General features: G+C 40.5%; 1 protein-coding gene across 1 annotated transcript in view; it reads left to right on the top strand.

The window, feature by feature from the left end:
• Positions 1-24,301, top strand: part of MMUT (methylmalonyl-CoA mutase) — a 726,274-nt gene that overhangs the window by 193,331 nt on the left and 508,642 nt on the right. Inside the window, exon 3 of the mRNA XM_044062658.1 lies at positions 20,383-20,750. Coding sequence (XP_043918593.1) covers positions 20,383-20,750 — 368 coding nt within the window. The remainder of the gene's footprint in view (positions 1-20,382; positions 20,751-24,301) is intronic.

Here is a 24,301-nt window from a genome sequence, read left to right as displayed (position 1 = left end):
CTGGAGCTTTACCTACACCATGTTATTACCAGTTATAGAAAAAAAAAGGCAAAGTATTTTTCTGACTTTGAAAGCCAGTGAAGCCCTTAGTGACAGCTGTCACACAGACAGCATGTAAATATATTTGGAGGAGAGTCAGGGACAATTTTTAATTATTTGTGTAATTTACTTAAATAACTTACTTACAGACTGATAGAAAATACAAGGCAAAATCTTCAGGGACAATTGAGAGTGAAGAGAGTGAAGGAACATTCCTTGATATGACCTGGCTGTAACAGTGCTTGCCGGATTTCGCTTTTCTGATTTAGGAGCATAATCACGGTGATCTATGCACTACAAAACTGTTTGTCATAATCAGCTGTCACTTTCTAGCACTCAAATCTGTGACATAAATTAAGTTGTTTTACCAGACTTGTTTGTCTTTCGGCTTTTCCCAGTTAGGGGTCGCCACAGCGGAACTCTGGTCTGGTAATGACTGGCAGTGGATTTTTACGGTGCCGAGTTGCCAGCCCAACCTTCAAAGAAGGCACACCCATTCACGCACGCACCTACCTGCATGTCTTTAAATGTCACTTGACCACGGGGAGGACATGCAGACTCCACACAGAAGGTGCTCCAGCCTAGAATCGAACGGGAGAACCTCTTGCTGTGAGGCGACAATGCTAACCGCTGCACCACCACAGCCATTCTTACCAGACTTGTTTGAATTGATTTTGATATATTTATACTTGTGAGTGAGCGTGTGTGCATTTTACTGAATTTAAAATGTTTCTGCACTTTGTAAAACAGAAGTTACTCTCACAAGTGCCATTTTAAATTGTGTGTGTTTATTCCAAAACTCTGTTTTGACAGAGTAAGTCTTACTCTGACATTTGAGCTAACTTATGCTTCCTTTTTTTCCCTGGAGGGTGATTTTCTAGTCATTGCAGAGCACTGCTGGCTTTAATGTTCCTAAGCATATTGCTTCATTGTCTCATTGTATATGTGGCTGAGCAGAGAAGTTTATCATCCATGCCTTAGGTCATTTACTGGTATCTATCTAATTAGTCACAATTCATTAGTTTTAGTCACTATTTGTTTTTGTAATTCTGGATATCCGTTTTCCTTTTATTCAAAGCAAATGTACTACTGCTTACTTTATATGCAAATTTTGTGTTACAGTGTTTGTGTGTAAATTCAATTCTTCCATTCAGAAATGTGTTGTACTTGGTGTCTGTTGCCTCTCCTCAAAACTAGCTTCCATACTTGTGATTTGTACTTGCTTTACTAGATGTAATAAGCAAGATTACTGTATTATCTCTTTGTTGCTGGATAATATACATATGTTTTCTTCTGGGCCTGCACTGTGGATGAACTCTGTCCACTCAGGCCTTATCAGCAAAATAAATTGCATTCCCTTTCAAAATGGTGTATATTTTGGGATGGTCTTTTTTTTTATACAAATAAGGTAACGCATAACAAAATAGGGTTGTGTAGCAACCAGAGCCTATCCTGTAAAGCAAAAACGTAGGAGGCTAGTCCATCACAGAGGGAAACTGAGCACCTGGCAAAAACCAATACAGGCACAAGGAGAGCATTTAGACTGCGTGTAGTGGGAAGACCTCTCTGGAAATGAACTGAACAGCTAAGAGCTATGAGATGGCAATGCTAAGTACAGTGCCACTCAGATAATTCAGCACTTCTGATTCCTGCAAAAGATACTTAGATAATTGTAACACACTAACAGGTCATCCAGCTAAAAGTAAATTACTACTAAATGTGAAAAAAATGAAAGTGATACCTTTGCGTTAGCAAATCCTGATGAAAACGACAACCACTCTTACATGTTTACTGTAACACACAAAATTACCCAGTAGTACATTCTGTGTGGAAATACTATGGAATGCTTATAAATGAAAAAAACAACCTTTTCATCATCAAGCATCTAACAGTAAAATGGGATCATCTAAATACACTGAGCACTCATAGGTTCATAGGTGTATACTAGGATAATGACCATTAGGGTCCTTATCAGCCTAGCCATGCAATCCCGATGTGATCCATACATTTGATTTATATAGGGGGTGATTTACTGACTGCCTTTGTACTTCAGAGACATAGGCACCAACCCAGGAGTAAATTTCTAAAGAATAAGACACAACGTCATGCACCTGAAGCAGGAAAACCATTGTCCAAGCTTTCTTCCCTAAAAGGTGATAATGCATTAAGCCAACATCTTCTTTGAAAATGGAACTCTTGGCTTCCCTCTGATCTACCTGAAGCAAATGGACTACTACTTTTCTAATTTGTTACCTCTGATATACCTGAAGTCGACGGACTACTTCTCTTCTAATCTGCTGACTTTAAAATAATTCAAACGTATATCATACTGTTCTGTACAGAATTAGTAAAAAACTTTAAAAGTTGTAACATAAGCACTTGCATTATTTTGAAGTTTCAACACATTTTGCAGGAATGTATACCTGAGACATGGTTCTTTTTCTTATCATGGTAAGTTTATTCATTTTTCTTTCTAAACACTGTTAATTTATTAATTAAAACTTTATTTCTACAAATTAACACAATTTCTGCTGATAGTCTCCATCTGTTGACCTCCTCTGCCAAATCTTCTTTGTTCAGTACTGCATCTGATATCTTTAATGTCTGTCCCCTCATCACAGTTTAGACTTTTGCTCTTCATACCTTATAACACTTTTCCAGTATTTTTAAACTTCATTGCATGGAAATAAAATATCCCGTTGTATGGAGGTCCATTCTTGTGAACCAACAGAGCTGTAAATCATGTCAGCAACTGAAATTTCTCAGGCTGCTAGTCCCTGTGCCCTAGTAACCATGGTGTCAAAAACCTTCAGATTTCTTTTGCAACACATTCAGCAAGTAGTGGATAAATGCCCACATGGTACATCTGCTTAAAATTTAATGTGAAGTTGTTAAATCTCACTGTTTATTCTCACTGATGGGTTCGGCTCCAACACGGCGGATAGGAAAGCTGAAGGTTTGCCAGTAGCTCGAGACCAAGCCCCTTATCCCACAATGCACTGCTGAAGTTACCTCAGATCTGGTTTGCCGCAGCAAGAGAGATCTCGGTGATCCAGCTAGCTCGGACCATTTGTGGGAAAATAATAGCAAGTTTTGTAAAAAAAAAAACCTTTCCTTTTTGTTTCTAAGATAGTTGTGTGTTAGTATTAGATAATTACATAATAGAATCTATAGTTTTAGATAGTTAGTGCCCTGTTGGCTTAGTTGGTTTGTGTGGGCCTTTAAGACCTATTTACTCTTATTAGTCTTTTCTAATAGTCAGGGTTTTTTCTCTGTGGGTCTCTTTAGCCCTATATTTGTAATCTATAATTATATTGTTATAGATAGTGCCCGGATTGGGTTTAGTTGTTTTGTGGGTCTTTACAAGTGAGTAAGGATTTACTGTCTTACTTTTTGCAGTTAACTGTTTTGTTTTATTTAACTATGTCGGATGAAAAGAAGAAATCCCATCCTAAATCGGGATTCAAAAAATGCCCAGATTGTGGGCAGAAAATGTCCGTCACTGACGGACACATTCAGTGTGTCTACTGTCTGGGGGCTAAACACCTCCAAGACACTTGCAGCATTTGCCATTCCTTTTCTTCAGGAGTCCTCTTGGAGAGAAGGATGAAGCTAATAGACAGGGGATTGCTACAGCAATCCTTTTCTGAGGTGTTGAGTAGCCATGAGGGTACTAGCACATCCTCCAAATCCTCAAAATCCAAATCTTCAGATAAAGTGACAAAAAAGGCAAAAATTTCAGGAGGAGGGTCATCGGTTCCACAGACCTCGGAACCAAGTGTACCTTTAATTCGGAGCCAGCTCTCAGTATTGGAGCCAGTCTCTGAAGTTCCTTCTTCTCTTCTGCTCCAATCAGCACCTTTGGTACATTCAGCTAAGTCCTCAGTCAGCCTTTCAGATTTGGACATGGATCGGCTAATGCAGAAGCTTTTACAGGCACCATGACTTGCCAGATTGTTGTTGGCCCCAACCAGCTCGTCGGTGCCGAAGACCATGGAACCGGATTTGTCTACTCCTCCTTCAAGCCGTACTGGACACTTGTAGCCGAAGGAAACTGAATCGATGATTGTCGAACCCTACTAGAGATCCTTAGTCAGAGGGACAATTGGCAGTCAAAGACCCCTACTGAGGATGAGCCTGTGCTCTTGAAGGCTTTTAGGCCGCAACCTTCCACTTCTTGGGTGTCTCCGCCTTACGACGAGCTCATGGAACTGATTTCTCGTAAGGCGTGGGAGTCACCGGAGGCCATGGAACCTGTTCCTCGTAAGCCCAATAAATTCATGTCTGCCCCAGTGGACAAACCATTTTTGACAAAGGGAGTGCCTGTTGATGGCCATGGTGGTATCTGCAGCCACCAAAAAGGAAGTGTCTGAGACATCCACATCTATCCATCCTCCTAATAGAGATTCTAGAGTCATGGATAGATATGGGAAACGCATGTTTAGTTCAGCGACTTTTTCTCTGCGATCACTGAGCTACTTAACCCACTTTACGAGACTACAAAGAGATCTCTTGAAAGAGCTAGGAGATGCTCTCCAGGGTACAGTAGCTGCAGGGGTGGCCGACAAAGTCAACGCCCAGCTCGCTACCCTAAACTCAGCGGTAAACTCGTCCATGCGTCTCATATCCTATGCAGATGATGGTTCGAGTAGAGCCGCTAGTTCGGGCATTGCTCTTTGAAGACAAGCCTGGATGCGTCTCTGTTCCTCTGTGGAACCCTTTAAGTCTTCCTTTATTAATACCCCATTCGATGGCTCATCATTGTTTGGGCCCAAAGTAAAGAAAACTTTAACCAGCTGTGAGCAGGAAGGCAAGACCTTATCTGCCGTTGGTGTCTGTTTTTCTACCCCTACTCAGCCCTACCCCAAGGGCCCTAGGGGAGGAAAAATGTGGTTCCGAAAAGCACAGGGAGCCTTTCAGGACACATGTGGAGAAACCCCCTCTAGAGGCAGAGGAGGGGGTTATAATGGAAGATGCCACCCCTGCGGCAGATGGGGTCCGCAGCAACAGGGTGACAGGGGTCAGTTCTCCAGTCAACCCTACCAGTGCCCCTGAAAGGGGGCCAGACTGTTCGGCTCTGGAGGCAGTCGAGGGTCGCTTGTCTTTGTACCTAGAAGCCTGGCTAAACATAACATCAGATACATGGGTACAAAGCATCATTTCCAGAGGATATTTCATACCGTTTTCTTCCCCTCCCATTCCTGTAAACAGAATCCCAGATGTTCCATCCAGTCTCAGGGAACAAGCAATTGTAGAGGTCCACAGATTGCTAGAAAAAAAGAGTCATCCAACCAGTCCCAGCAGACCAAGTTGGATTCGGAACTTACTCAAGATTCTTTTTGGTACCAAAGAAAACAGGGGACTGGAGACCTATCTTGGACCTCAGCAGACTCAACCAGTTTGTAAAGAAAGAGAAGTTCCGAATGGTCACACTTCAGTCCATTCTTCCCTTCCTAGGGAAAGGCGATTTGAAGTGCTCCATAGATCTCAATGACGCGTACTATCACATAAAGATGAACAGATGCTCCAGAGATCATCTGCATTTCCGGCTGGGAGCCACTCATTACCAGTTTTGAGCCCTGCCCTTTGGTCTCACTACAGCCGCAGAGTGTTCACCAAATGCATGGCAGTGGTCACGGCTCACCTTAGACGTCTAGGATTCCAGGTGTTTCCATACCTAGACGATTGGCTCCTCACTGCTACCACCAGGCATCAATTGACTCAGGCAACACAATACACTCTGACACTCTGCCATCAATTAGTTATTACAATCAACTTTGAAAAGTCTGCCTTATCACCATCGCAGCATACCGTTTTTATAGGAGCAGAGTTAAATACCTCAACTACCACTCTACGTCTTCCTGTCGAAAGAGTCTCACTTCTCTGCCAACACGTCAGCTCACTGGTGTCAAAGAACAAAGTTACAGCAGCAGAGGTATTGAAGGTGCTAGGTTTGATGGCGGCAGCAATCCTGGCTATACCACTCGCAAGGATGCATATGCGAATTCTTCAGTGGCTCCTCTTTGCTCAGTGGTTGTACCAGAAACTACCGATGCACCACATGATTCTCATCACGGATTCTTGCAAGAGAGACCTTTGGTGGTGGTTGACGTATCTTCATGTCACAATCGGAAGACCCTTTGTTCTCCCTCCCTCAGTAGCCACTATGACCACGGACACTTCCCTGATCGGGGGGGGGGGCATTTTCAGAGAAAGACTGCCCAAGGCACATGGACAGATCAAGAATCACATCTGCACATCAATGTTCTAGAGTTGAGAGCGGTACTTCTGGTGTTGCAGTACTTTCAGGACTCTCTCCCTCTAGGAACTATTGCAATTCAGACGGACAACATGTCAGTAGCCTGGTACTTGAACAAGCAAGGCGGAACCAAGTCTTACCCCCTTTGTCGAGAAGCCCTCAGGGTCTGGCAATGGGCTGTGTCATCCCAGCGTTTTCTGTTAGCAACGCACATCCTGGGGAAATCCAACATGATAGCGGACAAGCTAAGCAGGGCGATATTGCTCCCTCATGAGTGGTCTCTCAAACAATAGGTTGCGGAGTTGATTTGCCACAAATGGGGGCAGCCTTGCTGCGACCTCTTTGCCAGCCACATCAATTCAAAATGCAGAAGCTACTTTGCCCTAATACCACCTCCTGGTCATCCCCCGAGAGATGCACTTTTACACGATTGGCCCCCGGGTCTCCTTTATGCATTTCCACCCTTCCTATTGATACCCAGATTTTTACAGAAAGCAAAATCGCTGGGAAGGACTGTTATTTTCCGAGCCCCCTACTGACCTCGACAGATTTGGTTCCCGTTTCTCCACCATCATCTGTTGGAAGATCCATGGATCCTGGACCCAGTTCCCGACCTTCTGACGTACCCGTCAGGGGACCTCCTTCCTTCACTGCAGTCCCTGAAACTGACTGCTTGGCTAATTCACTTCCACTAATTGCCAGGCTTCATTCAATTTCAGAAGATACAAGACAAATTCTCTTGTCTTCTCACAAGCCATCTACCAGGAAATTATATGGCAGTAAATGGAAAAGGTTCTCAGTTTGGGCCAACACGCAGCTCATTGACCCTTTCCGAGCTCCGCTATCATCTATTTTAGAATTCTTGACAAAAATTTTTAAGGAAGGGGCAGCAGCTGCTACAGTTCGAGTAGAGTTAGCTGCCATCTCAGATTTTCACCTTGGGTTTGGTGGCTCAAATGTTATGGGCCATAAATTATCTAAGACTTTTCTTAAAGGCGTTCTTCATATGAGACCTCCTATCAAAATTCCCTATTCTCCCTGGAATTTAAACTTTATGCTGTCTCAAATTATTCTTCCCCCTTTTGAACCAGCATCTTCTTGTGATCTCAAATATTTATCTTGGAAAACTATTTTTCTTGTGGCCATTACTTCTGCCTGCAAAGTGTCAGAACTTCAAGCATTATCTATCAGACCACCTTACATGATTTTCCATGCTGATAGATTATCACTCAGAACAAACCCCTCATTTTTACCTAAAGTCTGTTCTGAGTCAAATATCAATCAGGTCATTGAGCTGCCAGTCTTTTTTCCCAACCACTCTACCAAGTTGGAATACATGCTGCACAAACTTGATGTACACAGACAGCTCAGATTATATGTTGACAGAACTAAGGATATTAGAAAATCAGATCAACTTTTGTATCCTTCTCAGAAGCAAGAAAAGGCAATCCAGTGGCTAAAACAACTTTATCTAAATGGTTATTCGATTGCATATCCTTTGTTTATGAAAATGCGAGCATGCCATTAACACACAAACCGTCTCTATGTCTTATGCTTTTCAAGCTAAATTGCCCCTTGACAATATTTGCGCTGCAGCCACTTGGTCTAAGCCTCATACCTTTATCACGCATTACAAAGTAGATAAGGCTTCAAGGGACAGGTCTTCCTTTGGTTCCACGGTACTGAAGAGCATACTTCCATGAGCCACCCAGGATTGAGGGTGCTAGGGACACTACCCATCAGTGAGAATAAACGGCGAGATTTAACAACTTCACATAAAGAAGTTATGTACTTACCATAACGTGCCATGTGAGTTGTTTATCTTGCCTTTATTCTCACATCCCTCCTTCCTTCCCCCTCCTGGCTGGCTGTTGACTTAGAGACTAGTACCATCCTGGTTATTCAATATTTCTTTTTCCCCTTCGGGAAGTGTCCTTGGTAGAAATAAATAAAAGGGTGTGTATATATATATATATATATATATATATATATATATATATATATATATATATATATATATATATATATATATATATATATATATATATATATATATATATATATATATATATATATATATATATATATATGTATATACTGTTACGCAGCAAACAAGATCTGAGGTAATTTCAGCAGTGCATTGTGGGATAAGGGCTTGGTCTCAAGCTACTGGCAAACCTTGAGCTTTGCTATCGGCCATGTCAGGGGTCAGTTCTCCAGTCAACCTACCAGTGCCCCTGAAAGGGGCCAGACTGTTCGGCTCTGGAGGCAGTCGAGTCGCTTGTCTTTGTACCTAGAAGCCTGGCTAAACATAACATCAGATACATGGGTACAAAGCATCATTTCCAGAGGATATTTCATACCGTTTTCTTCCCCTCCCATTCCTGTAAACAGAATCCCAGATGTTCCATCCAGTCTCAGGGAACAAGCAATTGTAGAGGTCCACAGATTGCTAGAAAAAAAGAGTCATCCAACCAGTCCCAGCAGACCAAGTTGGATTCGGAACTTACTCAAGATTCTTTTTGGTACCAAAGAAAACAGGGGACTGGAGACCTATCTTGGACCTCAGCAGACTCAACCAGTTTGTAAAGAAAGAGAAGTTCCGAATGGTCACACTTCAGTCCATTCTTCCCTTCCTAGGGAAAGGCGATTTGAAGTGCTCCATAGATCTCAATGACGCGTACTATCACATAAAGATGAACAGATGCTCCAGAGATCATCTGCATTTCCGGCTGGGAGCCACTCATTACCAGTTTTGAGCCCTGCCCTTTGGTCTCACTACAGCCGCAGAGTGTTCACCAAATGCATGGCAGTGGTCACGGCTCACCTTAGACGTCTAGGATTCCAGGTGTTTCCATACCTAGACGATTGGCTCCTCACTGCTACCACCAGGCATCAATTGACTCAGGCAACACAATACACTCTGACACTCTGCCATCAATTAGTTATTACAATCAACTTTGAAAAGTCTGCCTTATCACCATCGCAGCATACCGTTTTTATAGGAGCAGAGTTAAATACCTCAACTACCACTCTACGTCTTCCTGTCGAAAGAGTCTCACTTCTCTGCCAACACGTCAGCTCACTGGTGTCAAAGAACAAAGTTACAGCAGCAGAGGTATTGAAGGTGCTAGCTTTGATGGCGGCAGCAATCCTGGCTATACCACTCGCAAGGATGCATATGCGAATTCTTCAGTGGCTCTTCTTTGCTCAGTGGTTGTACCAGAAACTACTGAGGCACCACATGATTCTCATCACGGATTCTTGCAAGAGAGACCTTCGGTGGTGGTTGGCGATATCTTCATGTCACAATCAGAAGACCCTTTGTTCTCCCTCCCTCAGTAGCCACTATGACCACGGACACTTCCCTGATCGGGGGGGGGGGGGCATTTTCAGAAAGACTGCCCAAGGCACATGGACAGATCAAGAATCACATCTGTACAACAATGTTCTAGAGTTGAGAGCGGTACTTCTGGTGTTGCAGTACTTTCAGGACTCTCTCCCTCTAGGAACTATTGCAATTCAGACGGACAACATGTCAGTAGCCTGGTACTTGAACAAGCAAGGCGGAACCAAGTCTTACCCCTTTGTCGAGAAGCCTCAGGGTCTGGCAATGGGCTGTGTCATCCCAGCGTTTTCTGTTAGCATCGCACATCCTGGGAAATCCAACATGATAGCGGACAAGCTAAGCAGGCGATATTGCTCCCTCATGAGTGGTCTCTCAAACAATAGGTTGCGGAGTTGATTTGCCACAAATGGGGGCAGCCTTGCTGCGACCTCTTTGCCAGCCACATCAATTCAAAATGCAGAAGCTACTTTGCCTAATACCACCTCCTGGTCATCCCCCGAGAGATGCACTTTTACACGATTGGCCCCCGGGTCTCCTTTATGCATTTCCACCCTTCCTATTGATACCCAGATTTTTACAGAAAGCAAAATCGCTGGGAAGGACTGTTATTTTCCGAGCCCCCTACTGACCTCGACAGATTTGGTTCCCGTTTCTCCACCATCATCTGTTGGAAGATCCATGGATCCTGGACCCAGTTCCCGACCTTCTGACGTACCCGTCAGGGGACCTCCTTCCTTCACTGCAGTCCCTGAAACTGACTGCTTGGCTAATTCACTTCCACTAATTGCCAGGCTTCATTCAATTTCAGAAGATACAAGACAAATTCTCTTGTCTTCTCACAAGCCATCTACCAGGAAATTATATGGCAGTAAATGGAAAAGGTTCTCAGTTTGGGCCAACACGCAGCTCATTGACCCTTTCCGAGCTCCGCTATCATCTATTTTAGAATTCTTGACAAAAATTTTTAAGGAAGGCAGCAGCTGCTACAGTTCAGTAGAGTTAGCTGCCATCTCAGATTTTCACCTTGGGTTTGGTGGCTCAAATGTTATGGGCCATAAATTATCTAAGACTTTTCTTAAAGGCGTTCTTCATATGAGACCTCCTATCAAAATTCCCTATTCTCCCTGGAATTTAAACTTTATGCTGTCTCAAATTATTCTTCCCCCTTTTGAACCAGCATCTTCTTGTGATCTCAAATATTTATCTTGGAAAACTATTTTTCTTGTGGCCATTACTTCTGCCTGCAAAGTGTCAGAACTTCAAGCATTATCTATCAGACCACCTTACATGATTTTCCATGCTGATAGATTATCACTCAGAACAAACCCCTCATTTTTACCTAAAGTCTGTTCTGAGTCAAATATCAATCAGGTCATTGAGCTGCCAGTCTTTTTTCCCAACCACTCTACCAAGTTGGAATACATGCTGCACAAACTTGATGTACACAGACAGCTCAGATTATATGTTGACAGAACTAAGGATATTAGAAAATCAGATCAACTTTTGTATCCTTCTCAGAAGCAAGAAAAGGCAATCCAGTGGCTAAAACAACTTTATCTAAATGGTTATTCGATTGCATATCCTTTGTTTATGAAAATGCGAGCATGCCATTAACACACAAACCGTCTCTATGTCTTATGCTTTTCAAGCTAAATTGCCCCTTGACAATATTTGCGCTGCAGCCACTTGGTCTAAGCCTCATACCTTTATCACGCATTACAAAGTAGATAAGGCTTCAAGGGACAGGTCTTCCTTTGGTTCCACGGTACTGAAGAGCATACTTCCATGAGCCACCCAGGATTGAGGGTGCTAGGGACACTACCCATCAGTGAGAATAAACGGCGAGATTTAACAACTTCACATAAAGAAGTTATGTACTTACCATAACGTGCCATGTGAGTTGTTTATCTTGCCTTTATTCTCACATCCCTCCTTCCTTCCCCCTCCTGGCTGGCTGTTGACTTAGAGACTAGTACCATCCTGGTTATTCAATATTTCTTTTTCCCCTTCGGGAAGTGTCCTTGGTAGAAATAAATAAAGGGTATATATATATATGTATATATATATATATATACATATATATATATATATATATATATATATGTATATATATATATATATATATATATATATATATATATATATATATATATATATATATATATGTATATACTGTTACGCGCAGCAAACAAGATCTGAGGTAATTTCAGCAGTGCATTGTGGGATAAGGGGCTTGGTCTCAAGCTACTGGCAAACCTTGAGCTTTGCTATCGGCCATGTCAGAGCCAAGGATCGGCTCCGAACCCATCACTGAGAATAAAGGAGAGAGAAACAACTCACATGGAACGTTATGGTAAGTACATAACTTCTTATTTTCTTGTGAGAAAAAATGTTAGATGACCTTGAATGTGTGTTTGTACTTGGTTTTTATCAGTTTGCATTTGCATTTTGGTCTACTTTCAAATCAGAGCTTACTTTCCTTAGTATGCTAAATTCACTTGCACCTGTTAGAAAAATTAGAGTCAAGACTCACTCAGCTCCCTGGCTCACCAAGGACACCCTCTCCATAATGAAATTAGAGGCAGTACTTGGAAGCTGTGGCTAAAGTCTAAATCCTCCTGTCTCCTCCTCAAATACAAAGAACTCTAGATACCTCGCTAAAAAACGAGTTACACAGGACAAGAAAAAATTCTATCAGGAAGCCCAATTTACCCATCAGTCCAACCCTAAAAACATTTGGCATACCATGAACAGAATTCTGCACCCAAGTTAGCCAGCTACCTCTAACCCCTTCCCCAATAACTCGATTGCCACCTTAGTTAATCGTTTTATAGAATCCATTGGTATACTTACTCCTCCAGGCCAAAAACTAACTCGGTCCCCCACCACCTCCAGCTCCTGCCCCTCTACAGCCTTTTCCCTAAAATCCATCTCCACTTCCTACATAAGATCTCTCTTACTAAAACCTTAAACCCTGTTTTCCCCCATTTGATAAACTACCCACTCATTTCCTTAAACTTGCAGCTAATACTATTGCTTATCCCATCTCTATCCTTATAAACTGCTCTATTAATGAATCTGTTGTTCCTGACATCTGGAAATCCTTCTGTACTATTCCCCTTCACAAGGGAGGTAGCTCCACAGATCCCTCTAACTTTTGACCCATAGCCATTTTCTCCCCTTTCAAAAATCCTAGAGAAATGCGTTCACAAACAGCTCCTCAAATACTTACTTCAGGAAAACCTTCTGACCCCCTCTCAGCATGGCTTTAGGCCCCATCACAGCACCTCCACAGCCCTTCTATCCTTCACCCAGTCCATTGCTGAGGCCAGAGACAATAATAAACTGGTATCATGCCTTTTTCTGGATCTTTCCAAGGCATTTGACACCATTTCTCATCCCTTACTTCTGTCTAAACTAGCCAAGCTCAATTTGTCATCCTCCATTATTATCTGTATCTCTAGCTATCTTACCAACAGGATGCAGTCTGTTAGATGGCAAACTTCCTGCTCTCCTTTCCTATCTGTCCAAACAGAAGTCCCTCAAGAATCCATCTTAGGGCCTCTACTCTTTAATATCTTTACAAACAATCTTCACTCCGTCAGCTGCTCATCCTCACTGATGCAGTATGCAAATGACTCTACTCTTATAACCTGCTCAGATAACCTCACTGACCTCCAGACCTTCACTCAGCATTCTTTCCACACCATTGAACACTAGTTGATAAACAACCAACTCATCCTTAACGCCCAAAAAACTAAATTACTTATTTTCCTTCCAAATGCTGTGTCCCAACCCAGTGCCTCCATCTGTATCTCTCCCTAGACAACACTATCATTCATGCCAACCCCCATACCATACTCCTAGGTATCACAATCGACAACCAACTAAAATTTGACCTTCACATTCAACATTGTATCAAAAAACTAATTAAAAACTTGGTCTGTTGTACAGGAACAAAAAATATCAATCCACCAACTCAAGAACTTCTCTTGCCCAAGCCTACCTCATCATCTGCCTACTATACTCATCCCCTATATTTACACATCTCCAAGCCAACCTTATAACCAAACTTGAACAAACCTACAACCAAATTGCTAGATGTGCTTGTAACCTACCCTACAAATCTCACCGCCGCCTCGCTCTTAAACAATTACATTGGCTTGAATTCCCTTAGCTACTCCAACCATCTCAAGTTACAAATGGCACATTGTCTAATTTACAAGCCTTCAGACTGTCCCTCTCTGTCTACTCTTGTATCCCTCTGTACTCCTGCTCGTACTCTCCGTAGCTCAGAAACCATCCCTACTTGACACCTACAAACTTAACACATCAATAGGCCAATCACTGTATAAATGTACCATAGCCCATATTTGGAACAAACTTCCCAACAATATACGTTCTATTCAATCTGCCTCTCTCTTCAAAAAAGAACTAAAAAAGTACATTGGTAATTCTCCATCCTGCTTTTGCCTCCACCCCACCTAGCTCACACTCCCACGCCCTTAATTTCTACCACTCTTCCCTAAAGGAAACACCAGATATACTGTCTCCTCAAAAGCTAAATAACTTTCGTGTTTTCTCATCTCTTTTCATATACATATATTAAATTACTCTCATGCATCTGTCTACCCCACTATTTCTACCTCATTATTAAGTACCTTTTGTCTACCTTTTTATAGGTTCATAGGTGTGTACTAGGCCAATGGCCCTGGAGCCTTTACAAGCCTAGCTCATAGAAGTGCCCTGGCATTATGCCGCCGTTAGTTCCCTGTGCCTCTGTCAAGTAGAGCCACTGGAGTGACCCCCGGGGTGAACTTTCTGTTTTCCATCCACTCATCAAGATTACTCTTGAAAAGGGCCAGTGAGGTGCTCTGCTTGACATGTATGAGAAGTCTGTTCCAGAGCATCGGCAGTCTCTGGGTTATGAACCTGTCCCTCCAGCATGTTCTGTTGATTGTGGTAATGAGGTTGACGTCTCTGGAGTGTGGTGTGGAGGATTGGATTTTTTTTAGGTGTAATATTTGTAACAGGGCTGGGTCAGACATGGCTTTGTAAGTCAAGCAGAAATCGCCTCTTAATAGATGATATGAGACAGAGAAAAGCTGGAGTTTTTTTAGTCTGTCCATGTAGTGCATATGTTTAAGGCCTAGGATCCTCTTTGTGAGGTACTTTTGTGGCATTCCCAGCTGTTGCAGATGTTTAGTGAGGTACATGCCAAATGGGGCATTATACTCAATGACTGGTCTAATGAGGGAAGAGTAAAGAGAGATGATGACCTCTTTCTTCCTGGATGCAAAACCCGTGGTAATGAGATGTGCCACATAGAAGGACTTTCTGATCACAGTGGCAATGTGGTGGTTGAAGGAGAGTTTGCTGTCTTCCTCTGTCCCTAGATCTCTTATAAAGCCTTCAGTGTTCAGTGGCTACCATCAATGTGGTAATTAGTGGGAACTGAGTTTTTCCCAAAGGGAATGACAATGCATTTTTTGGCATTAAGCTTAAGGCCATGGTTTCAACACCATTGTTGGTCTCAGTGAGGCCTTTCAGTAGGATGTCTACATCACTTGGGGAGTTAATAATGGTTTCCAACTTGCAATCGTCGGCGAACTTGGTCGGCCAGAGTTCCTATGTGTTGGCTTGGACTTCTGAGAAGTAGATGCCAAACAGGAGAAGATCCAGGACCAATCACTGTTGGACTCCACTCGTGACTGGTCGGCAGTCTGACTTGGGTCTGCTACTTTCACACTGTGGATTCTGTCTGTGAGCCAGTTTGCAACCCACCTAGTGATATAGAGCTTGATGCCTAATTTGGTGAGTCTATCAATAATTCCTGAGTGGGGAATGATATTAAAGGCCTTGGCCAGATCGAGGTAGGCTGTATGAACTGCCTTGCCCTCATCCACAGCTCTGGTGACTGACTCAAAGAAGTCAACCAGGTTGAGCAGGCATGATCTACCCTTCACAAAACCAAATTGCGTGGGATCCAGAGTTTGGAGATTCTCTATGTCCTTGATAATTAGGTCCATGATGATGCACTCCTTAGCCTTACATGTCAGACTCGTCAGGCTAGTGGGGCGATAATTCCCAGGGTCTGTAGTCACTCCCCCTTTATGGAGAGAGATGACTGTAGCAGTGTGCCATTCTGTATGGACAAAGCCTGAGGTGAGGCTGTGACTGAACAGAGCACACGTGTGGTGCCATTTCACTTTGTAGTTCACGTAGAACATAGCCAGGGGATATTGTTGGATCCCATGGAAGCTGTATTCTTGGCCTTGGACAATGCAACTTTAACCTGAGCTGCATTAATGCTGGGTGCCTGGCATTCTTCCAGTATTGTGATTGGTCCTTTGGGGGGGGGGGGAGAGGGGTAAAGTTGGCACTGAATCTGTCAACCAGTATGTTGGCAATATCTGTTGGCTCAGTATAGGAGATACAATTGTGCAGTAACTCAGAGCAAATCTGGGTGTTGCCATGGAGATTCTTGATATAACTGTAGAAGGCTTTGTGGTTGTTTTTAGTGTCTGCCACAATTCTGCCTTCATAGCTAGCTTTAGAGGTTTTGATGATGGATCTCCACTTTTTCTGAAGCTAATAAGGGAGTTTTTCCAGTCTTGGGACTTCACCTTTTTCTACAACAGTTTCTTCCTCTATTGCAGAGTTTGTTAATGCCAGGGGACCACCAGATTGGCTTCCTTTTTTTTTGAGGAGAGCATCTTCATTCTGTTGGATATGGCTAGTTCCATGCATTTATGCACGTGTTTGTACAATGCATTGGTGCATGATTCGGCAGTCATGCACCTATTTTCCATTTGTATGGGTGCCGTGAAGTTAGCCACCTCTGTTTTTAGGCACCCAAAGTCATCTTTGGAGAAGTATTTCATGGTGGTTACCTTTGCTGGTGGTGTGGGTGAGATGTGGATTTTCATGGTAAATAGTTTGTGGTCGGATCTAACCAGGGAGGAGTTGACTATTGGTGTTGACCAACAGTTGCCCATGTTAGTAATAACCAGGTCAAGGATGTTGCTTCCTCTAGTGGGGGTAAGAATGAGCTGGTCCAGCGCATTGGAATTAATGAATTCCAGGAAGCTTTGGGCAAGTGTATTGGTGCATGAGTAGTTTTCCCAGTTGATGGAGGGTAGTTGAATTTACCCAGTATGAGAGTGTTGGGTTGGATGCTAATATTTTCCAGGGTGCTTAGGAATGTGGAATGAGAGTCTTGGGAGATGGTTGGGGACCTATAGAAGGTTATATCTTACCAGTTTCCTTCATTTTTACCTTCCTAGTTAGAGTAAGTATAATTTCCAGGTTCTTTTCCCTTATTCCAGCAGTCACCCAGAAAGCTAAGCTGAGCAAGTTCAAGGTTATTCTCATAGCCCTATATTGGACTCGTACACGTTTTGGTACCCTCTGCTTTTGACTTTATCTTTGGGAGAAGTCTATGCCTTTGAGGCCTCTGGCCTACCTATTCAGCAGGCCTCAACTGAAGCTTCATTCCCTCTCACTAGCCGTATGGTTATTCCGGCACCGTTAATGACCAGGGAATCTTCTTACCCATAACATATTCCTGATCCTCACTTCTGTCCACAGACCCAGTACAACAAAATATAAATGGATACATTTCTGTATATGAGCTACATGAATAGGTTTGAATCCCTTAACTGAATCATTGCCAGCAGTCTTTGATTAACTGTTGCAGACATTTGACACTGGTTTTCACAGTTTCATAGCTTCATCAAGGTTCTAATTCAATGTCAGTGGTCTCCTTGAAAATTTGTAGGACTTTCCTTACAGACCCTTTCCTTATCTGACTTCATGTAAAGAGTAGTATACCTTTTTATTATTTAGCCTTCATTGGGTTGGAGAAGTCTTTTCTTTCTCCATTTGAAGTAGGTGCTGCTACTTATGTGAAATCTGTATCCTAGAAATCTTTTTCTAGTTATATTTCTTCCATCAGAAGAGTTTTGAAAGTGCAAGCTTTGTGTGCTGAACTTCCATTCTTCATATTCCATAAGGATAGAGTGTCTTTGAGGACCTTCCTATCATTTATATCCACACTGAGATGAATTTTGATCAGTTACTTTGCCTGCATTCTTCGTGAATTATTCCTACTGAGGCTAGGATTTGTTGCATTGTATAAATGTCCACAGGCAACTTAAATTTTTACCTGGACAGTTCCGAGTGAATCAGAAAGGATTTATGATGGTTGCTGTCACTTTCTAAAACAAAATTGGTCTCCAGAGTTTCTAAAATGACTTTGTTCAGGTGGGCAACTAATTGTGTAAAATGTTGTTACACAATTATTACATATATTTATTAAATATAATTTTATATTTGTTATATGTATACAGCATATCTTTGTCTTCTGTACTTAGAGCTCAGTCAACCAGGACATTCACTACCTTTCAAGCCTTTTTTCGGGAATGCTTCTTGTGATGGTATTAGAGAAGTAGATACATGTGATTCAGTGAATACTTTAAAAGCTAGATGTGATCTCTACATCTCTTCCTTTAAGCAGACTGTTATTAGGAAGATGACCATCTAGAAGGATAAGCTTTAGAACTCTGTCCTGTGTGCAAGGTGTCCTACTTTTATATCGGGAAAGCGGACAGAACATTATGCTAAAGGATTTACAAACATAACTGTGGCATCACAAAGAAAAATAATAGTAGTGCTTTATATAAATATATCTTAACTTGCAGCAATTTCAAAAAAATATTTTTTGAAATCCTAGACATTGTTGACATAGATTTAAGGGGAGGATAATGGGAAACATGAATAGAATTTAGAGAACTAATGTGGCAGTTTAGGTTGAATGCAACATCACCACCTGGGTTAAATGAATATACTTCTGTCAGTTCAGTTTTAAAGCTCAGAGCAGGTAAAATGTAATTACTACTGATAATTTTACATAATGAACTTGTATAAACACAGAGACAACAGTTCTGTACATATGTACACTGTTTTGGGATTTTTTTATACACTGGTTTGGCACTTTTCAGGTTCTCTTAAAATGTTTTTAACAGTTTTATATGAATTTTGTAGACCTGGGGGTTTATTTTTCTATTTGTTTTAACTCAAAGGTCAACTTTGTATCTATGTTCAGATTTAGAAATATTTACAAATGCTGAGTTTATGTTTTCATTAATGTTTGTGATGTGCATTTCTTATATGATAATGACAGTTAACTGTTTAATTGTTTGTTTAATTAAATAATTAAGCTGAGTACATAAAGTGGGACTGTTCCAACAACTATTCAGTTCTGATGAAGTCCACAAGTGCTTAACTGATTTGTTTGGATTAACACGAATGGGTTGGATTTTTTGGATTCTATAAATACTTTTACTGCTAGACTGTGGTTTCTGATTTTTAGATTTTGTGGTCTAGATACACCAAACAATGTGAGCCTAACATTTAGAAATTTAACAAGGTCAAAAAGTGATATATAGTCTGATAATGAGATGGGAAGGAAAAGTCATTCAGGAGTGCAAATGTTTTAGAAGAAGCTCATTGTCCATTAAAAGTGAACTGGGAAGGACAGGCTGAAAAGGAAGTTTGAGGAAGAGCCAGAAAACTGTATAAGAACAAGAGTGGTGCTGGCGGAAGAAGATTTGTAATTTAAAAACTCTTAAGATGCAACTTGACATTTTTATGTGGGTTAGAGCAGTATCACTGAACTAAATATAAATAAATCCAGGAATAATGGCTAGGAGGGACAGCACATAAGAGATTAATAAGCTGATGTTTTTTCAGTGTCACAAACTGATTTGTAGTTGTACTGTTATGGACTGAAGATGCACTGAATTATGATAAAATCATTTTTATGAACAGGCAACTGGCTTCCTTTCAATCAGTTTTCTCCCAATATAGCTTATTGACTGTATGAAGGTTTTTCTGCATCCATCTTATAAAATGTAATTGGTGGGTATCTTGCCTCTTTTTTTTTTTTTTTTGCCCCCCCCCCCCCCCCACACACACACACACTCTCTCTCTCTCATTCCGCTTCCTTAACCAGACATGTCTAATGGCTCCACTGTTTTTCCCCAGTCTGAACATTGATTCCATTGGCATCACCAGGTTAGGTAAGAAACCCATGACTCATTTATTCCAGCCCAGGGAGCCTGATCAGTCCACTCATTCTCTCTATGGCAAGAGTTTGATGGTAGAGTGCAGATAATGTACCTTCACCTTGGAGTTTGAGGCTATTGGTGGCTCCCTTTGAGTTCCCCTTTGCGCTGCCTTCCGAAGGAGGATTACCTACCCATGTACACTGTCCCAGACAGTGCTTTTGCACAGAGGCAGCATATGCTTGGCATGCCAGTACCCCTAATAGGTGTTGCCCATGTGTCAAAAAAAGAGTCAGACCCATCCCCCTCAGGATGGATGAGCCAGCAGCAACCAGTCAGTTCAGTCTTTTTCCTGCCCTGGTTTTACAGCATCCAAGCTCCTAATCAAAGCTGGGTAGTTTGGGTTGTAGAACACTGTCTCCTTTATGTTACTTCAGGTGCATACTTTGTTTTTATGGTTGAAATTTATTCTGTATTAATGTGAAATTTCTGACGTGAAAATCCTTATCCTTGTATTATCGTATTTGATTTTGTTTTCCAGTTCTGATACAGTAATTCTCTTCCTTTATGCAGAATTACTGAACATAATCTGTAAGTAAATCTCAGAGTTGTCCACAGGGGCAGCAGAACAGTGATACAAATTAACACATGTTCTACTTTGCTCTTAGCTGGCCAACAAGGACTGTCTGTTGCCTTTGACTTGGCTACTCACCGTGGTTATGATTCTGACAATCCTCGAGTTCGTGGAGATGTTGGGATGGCTGGAGTTGCTATAGACACTGTAGAGGACACCAAGTTGTTGTTTGATGGGATTCCTTTAGAAAAGATGTCTGTTTCTATGACAATGAATGGTGCAGTAATTCCTATTTTAGCTATGTTTATTGTCACTGGAGAGGAGCAAGGTGTTCCAAAAGAAAAACTGACAGGAACCATCCAGAATGACATACTGAAGGAATTTATGGTCCGAAATACCTACATTTTCCCACCAGAACCATCAATGCGTGTCATTGCTGACATCTTCCGATACACTTCAGAGGTTGGTTTTCTGTTTTGCCTTTTTAGTCTTTTTTTTTTTTGCTATGGATAAAAATGTTGTATGAACTAAATATCAAAGGAAAAAAATGAAGACCACTTACTGCATCATGCAAGTGTATATGTCAATTAAGGCATAGGAATCATTAATCTGTCTTTTTCTTTGAGGTTATATCATGTTCTTTGAAAACTTAACAAATGCACTGTATCTTTAGTAAAACTTTCAAATGTAGTAATGGCACATTTGTTCCGTGAAGTAGTATTTTGTTTATTTATTTATTTATTGTACTGGAATAAATGCACTTTGAAAAAACAGCAGACCACTTCTGAGCAGTTAAATAATATGCCAAATGAACAGACAGTAAAATGCACTTAGTCATAATAAATCACCGGAAATTGACGGTGAGAGAGCTAGTTGGTCCACATTGGCATTTTATTTGGTACAGGCAGGTATTAACAAAATGAAAGAATTTGAAATTCATATTCAGATGTGATACACACTCTGAAAACTGCATAGCAAGTTGAAGAACATGGCAATACAGTTCTTGAATGCTTCATCACTCTTCTTTGGGTAAGCTTTGTGCTCATGAAAAGAAGATGACCTGAGGTCTGTGATTCCTTTAAAGGCTGTTTTTGAACAAAAGGCATACTAGGGCCTTGTAGGGTTCCTGAAACTGATGCCTTTGGATACATCATAATAGGATAAAGTTAGGTTTTGTTCAGAAGCAAGAACATTTGAGTACATTTATCCTTTTAAGCCAGGTACCAAGTTGCCTTAGTAACTGAAACTAGAGATGCTTCTGGTTGCTGAGGTAACTCAGTTTTCCAGTTTTATTTCTAAGAAAAATGCTATGTCTAATAAAAAGTACACAACCACATCATATTTTGTTTTGGGTAAATATTTTGATAATTTAGTTAATGTACTTAAAATAAGTACCCTGAATTAATTACAAACTATCGCTTAACCTGAGTTCTGAAGTACAGGCTCTGTGTTGCTAAATCAGCAAGCATATCATTTACTCTTTCTTCCTGCCACATAGTAACATACCATGGCTGACTTCATTAATGGTATACCGCTGTCTGATATAAACCCTAAAATAAGTTTCGAAGACAGCTTATTTTGTTTATGTACTTTTTCTGCTTGGAAAGTGTGAATTGTGCTTTTGAGGCAGTTTTCATTTTAGATTTATAATTTTCTATGTCAGAAGGAAGCTAGAGGTTATCCATTCTTGAACAGCATAAATAAAATGTAATATTTGTGATGTCTTCTGATACTGGTTAATACGTTGCTGTTATTGCATACTTTGTAAGCAACTGCTAATAATGATTGTGAATACAAGTTAATCAAGTTTTGTGTGGTGTGAAATTTTGAAGGCAATAATCAACTCCCATACTGAAGAGAAAACCAACATCTTATTTATTAAATTGAGGGAGGAGGTCTACTATTGCCTGAGAAGGCAGTAGTGTACATTATTACCAAGAAATACATTTGATTATATTTTTTCTTTCAAAAAATAACTCCACACATGGACAATACAGGCAAGGCATTTGGTCTGTAAAGCAGAAGTGCTGTCATTCTTCCTATATATATATATATATATATATATATATATATATATATATATACACACACACACACACACACACACACACACACACACATGTTAGAAGAGCAGATAGTGTACAAAGAAAGGAAGCTGCCTCCTCAGTGAAGAAATGTTTTAGTTTATTAAAGCAGTGCATGTAGCTTTGTTAATTGTGTGCCATATCCTATAGATTACTGGGCATTACAGGAGAGGTCTTAGCTGCCTCCTCAGTGAAGAAATGTTTTAGTTTATTAAAGCATTGCATGTAACTTTGTTAATTGTGTGCCATATCCTATAGATTACTGGGCATTACAGGAGAGCTCTTACTGTTGAAAGGACTGGTAGTGTTTTGGAATGAGTTTTGCCATGTGACATACACCAAGTCTTCATGCCGTGCAGTACCAAGTAATTTCTTTTATCACAGCACAAACTCCTCTTATAGACTGCTTTCCCTTTTTTGTACATATTGCATGTACATTACTGCTTTTCATTCATTGCAACAGAAAATTATTTTTTAAATGTAGTACTTTTATAGTAGTGTTTTTTCAGTTAATGGGAATAGTCAAGTAATATAAGTTTTTCCTCATGGGGTGCTTTAGTTATTTTCTTCTCAGTGACAGTTGACAGTGTTAAAGCAAGGGGGCACAGCTGCAAAGAACAACTGAATGAGTGGGGATAACTGGAATGATATGGGATTATATTATGTTATGACAGTTCAGTGATTCTCTGTGATCACACAACAGTTGTGGTTAACCATTTCCATCCACATACCATATCATTACCCACTAAGTGTAGACACTGTATTGACTGTATACATCTCTGATGTTCAGCTGTCATTATATAAAATAATAGTATTTCAGGTTGTTTTACTCAAGCACACACTATTCCTTGCAGGCCATAGCACTGATAGTTTAACTATGATCAAATGGCAGCAGAAATCAGTCATTGTCATTCATAGACTGCCTCCTTGCCCACCAATTATAGCCTCTTTATAGACTGTGTACACCTTAGAATTAATGCTGGAAAAATGAAAAAAGAAATAATAATCATAGTAATGTATTTCAATTTGTTGCTGGCAGATGCACAAAGTACACCCTCTGCATTTACACAGAAAGGGTTACACACCTATATATATATATATATATATATATATATATATATATATATATATATATATATATATTTATATATATATATATATATATATATATATATATATTTATTTATATATATATATATATACATACATACATACGTACACACACATATACACACACACCTGTATGTGTGTATATATATATATATATATATATATATATATATATATATATATATATATATATATACACACACACACACACATCTGTGTATATATATATATATATATATCTATATCTATATGTATATATATATATATATATATATATATATATATATCTATATGTATATATATATATATATATATATATATATGTATGTACACACACACACATATAGTGCAAGGTATTGCAACCCCCACACATACTACATCTCAACTGTCCTTGATTTTTGCCTCATATTTTTGCTCTGTCCCTTGAAAATGTTTGATTTTCTGGTATATCACAGAGGATTACATTCAGTCAGCAAATCTAGACATCATAGTTTCATACCTCTTATTGTTCAGGAAAAGCATGTTGTCTCATGCTCAGTTTACTTTTTAATGTAAACTTTTGTAAAAACTGTACAGCTTTTTTCTCCTTGTACAATGAAGAACACCTACCGTGTTATTTTATGCATGTATTTTGCAGTTTTCTCTCTACTTATTTATTTTTTTTACATTTGTTAACTGGGAAAGTCCGACTTAAAACGAGCCAATTTTCAGCGGAGACCCAGGGAGAAATGCTCCAGACACATGTCTTTATAGTGTGGGAGGACACAGGAGCACCCGGAGGAAACCCACACGAATGCAGGGAGGACATGCAGACTCCAC

Source organism: Protopterus annectens, chromosome 2.part1 (genome assembly GCF_019279795.1).
Source record: "Protopterus annectens isolate FY-2018-M chromosome 2.part1, PAN1.0, whole genome shotgun sequence".
Classification (NCBI taxonomy): Eukaryota; Metazoa; Chordata; order Ceratodontiformes; family Protopteridae; genus Protopterus; species Protopterus annectens.
Note: the sequence above shows the minus strand (reverse complement) of the source record. Positions and strands in the feature narration are given on the sequence as shown.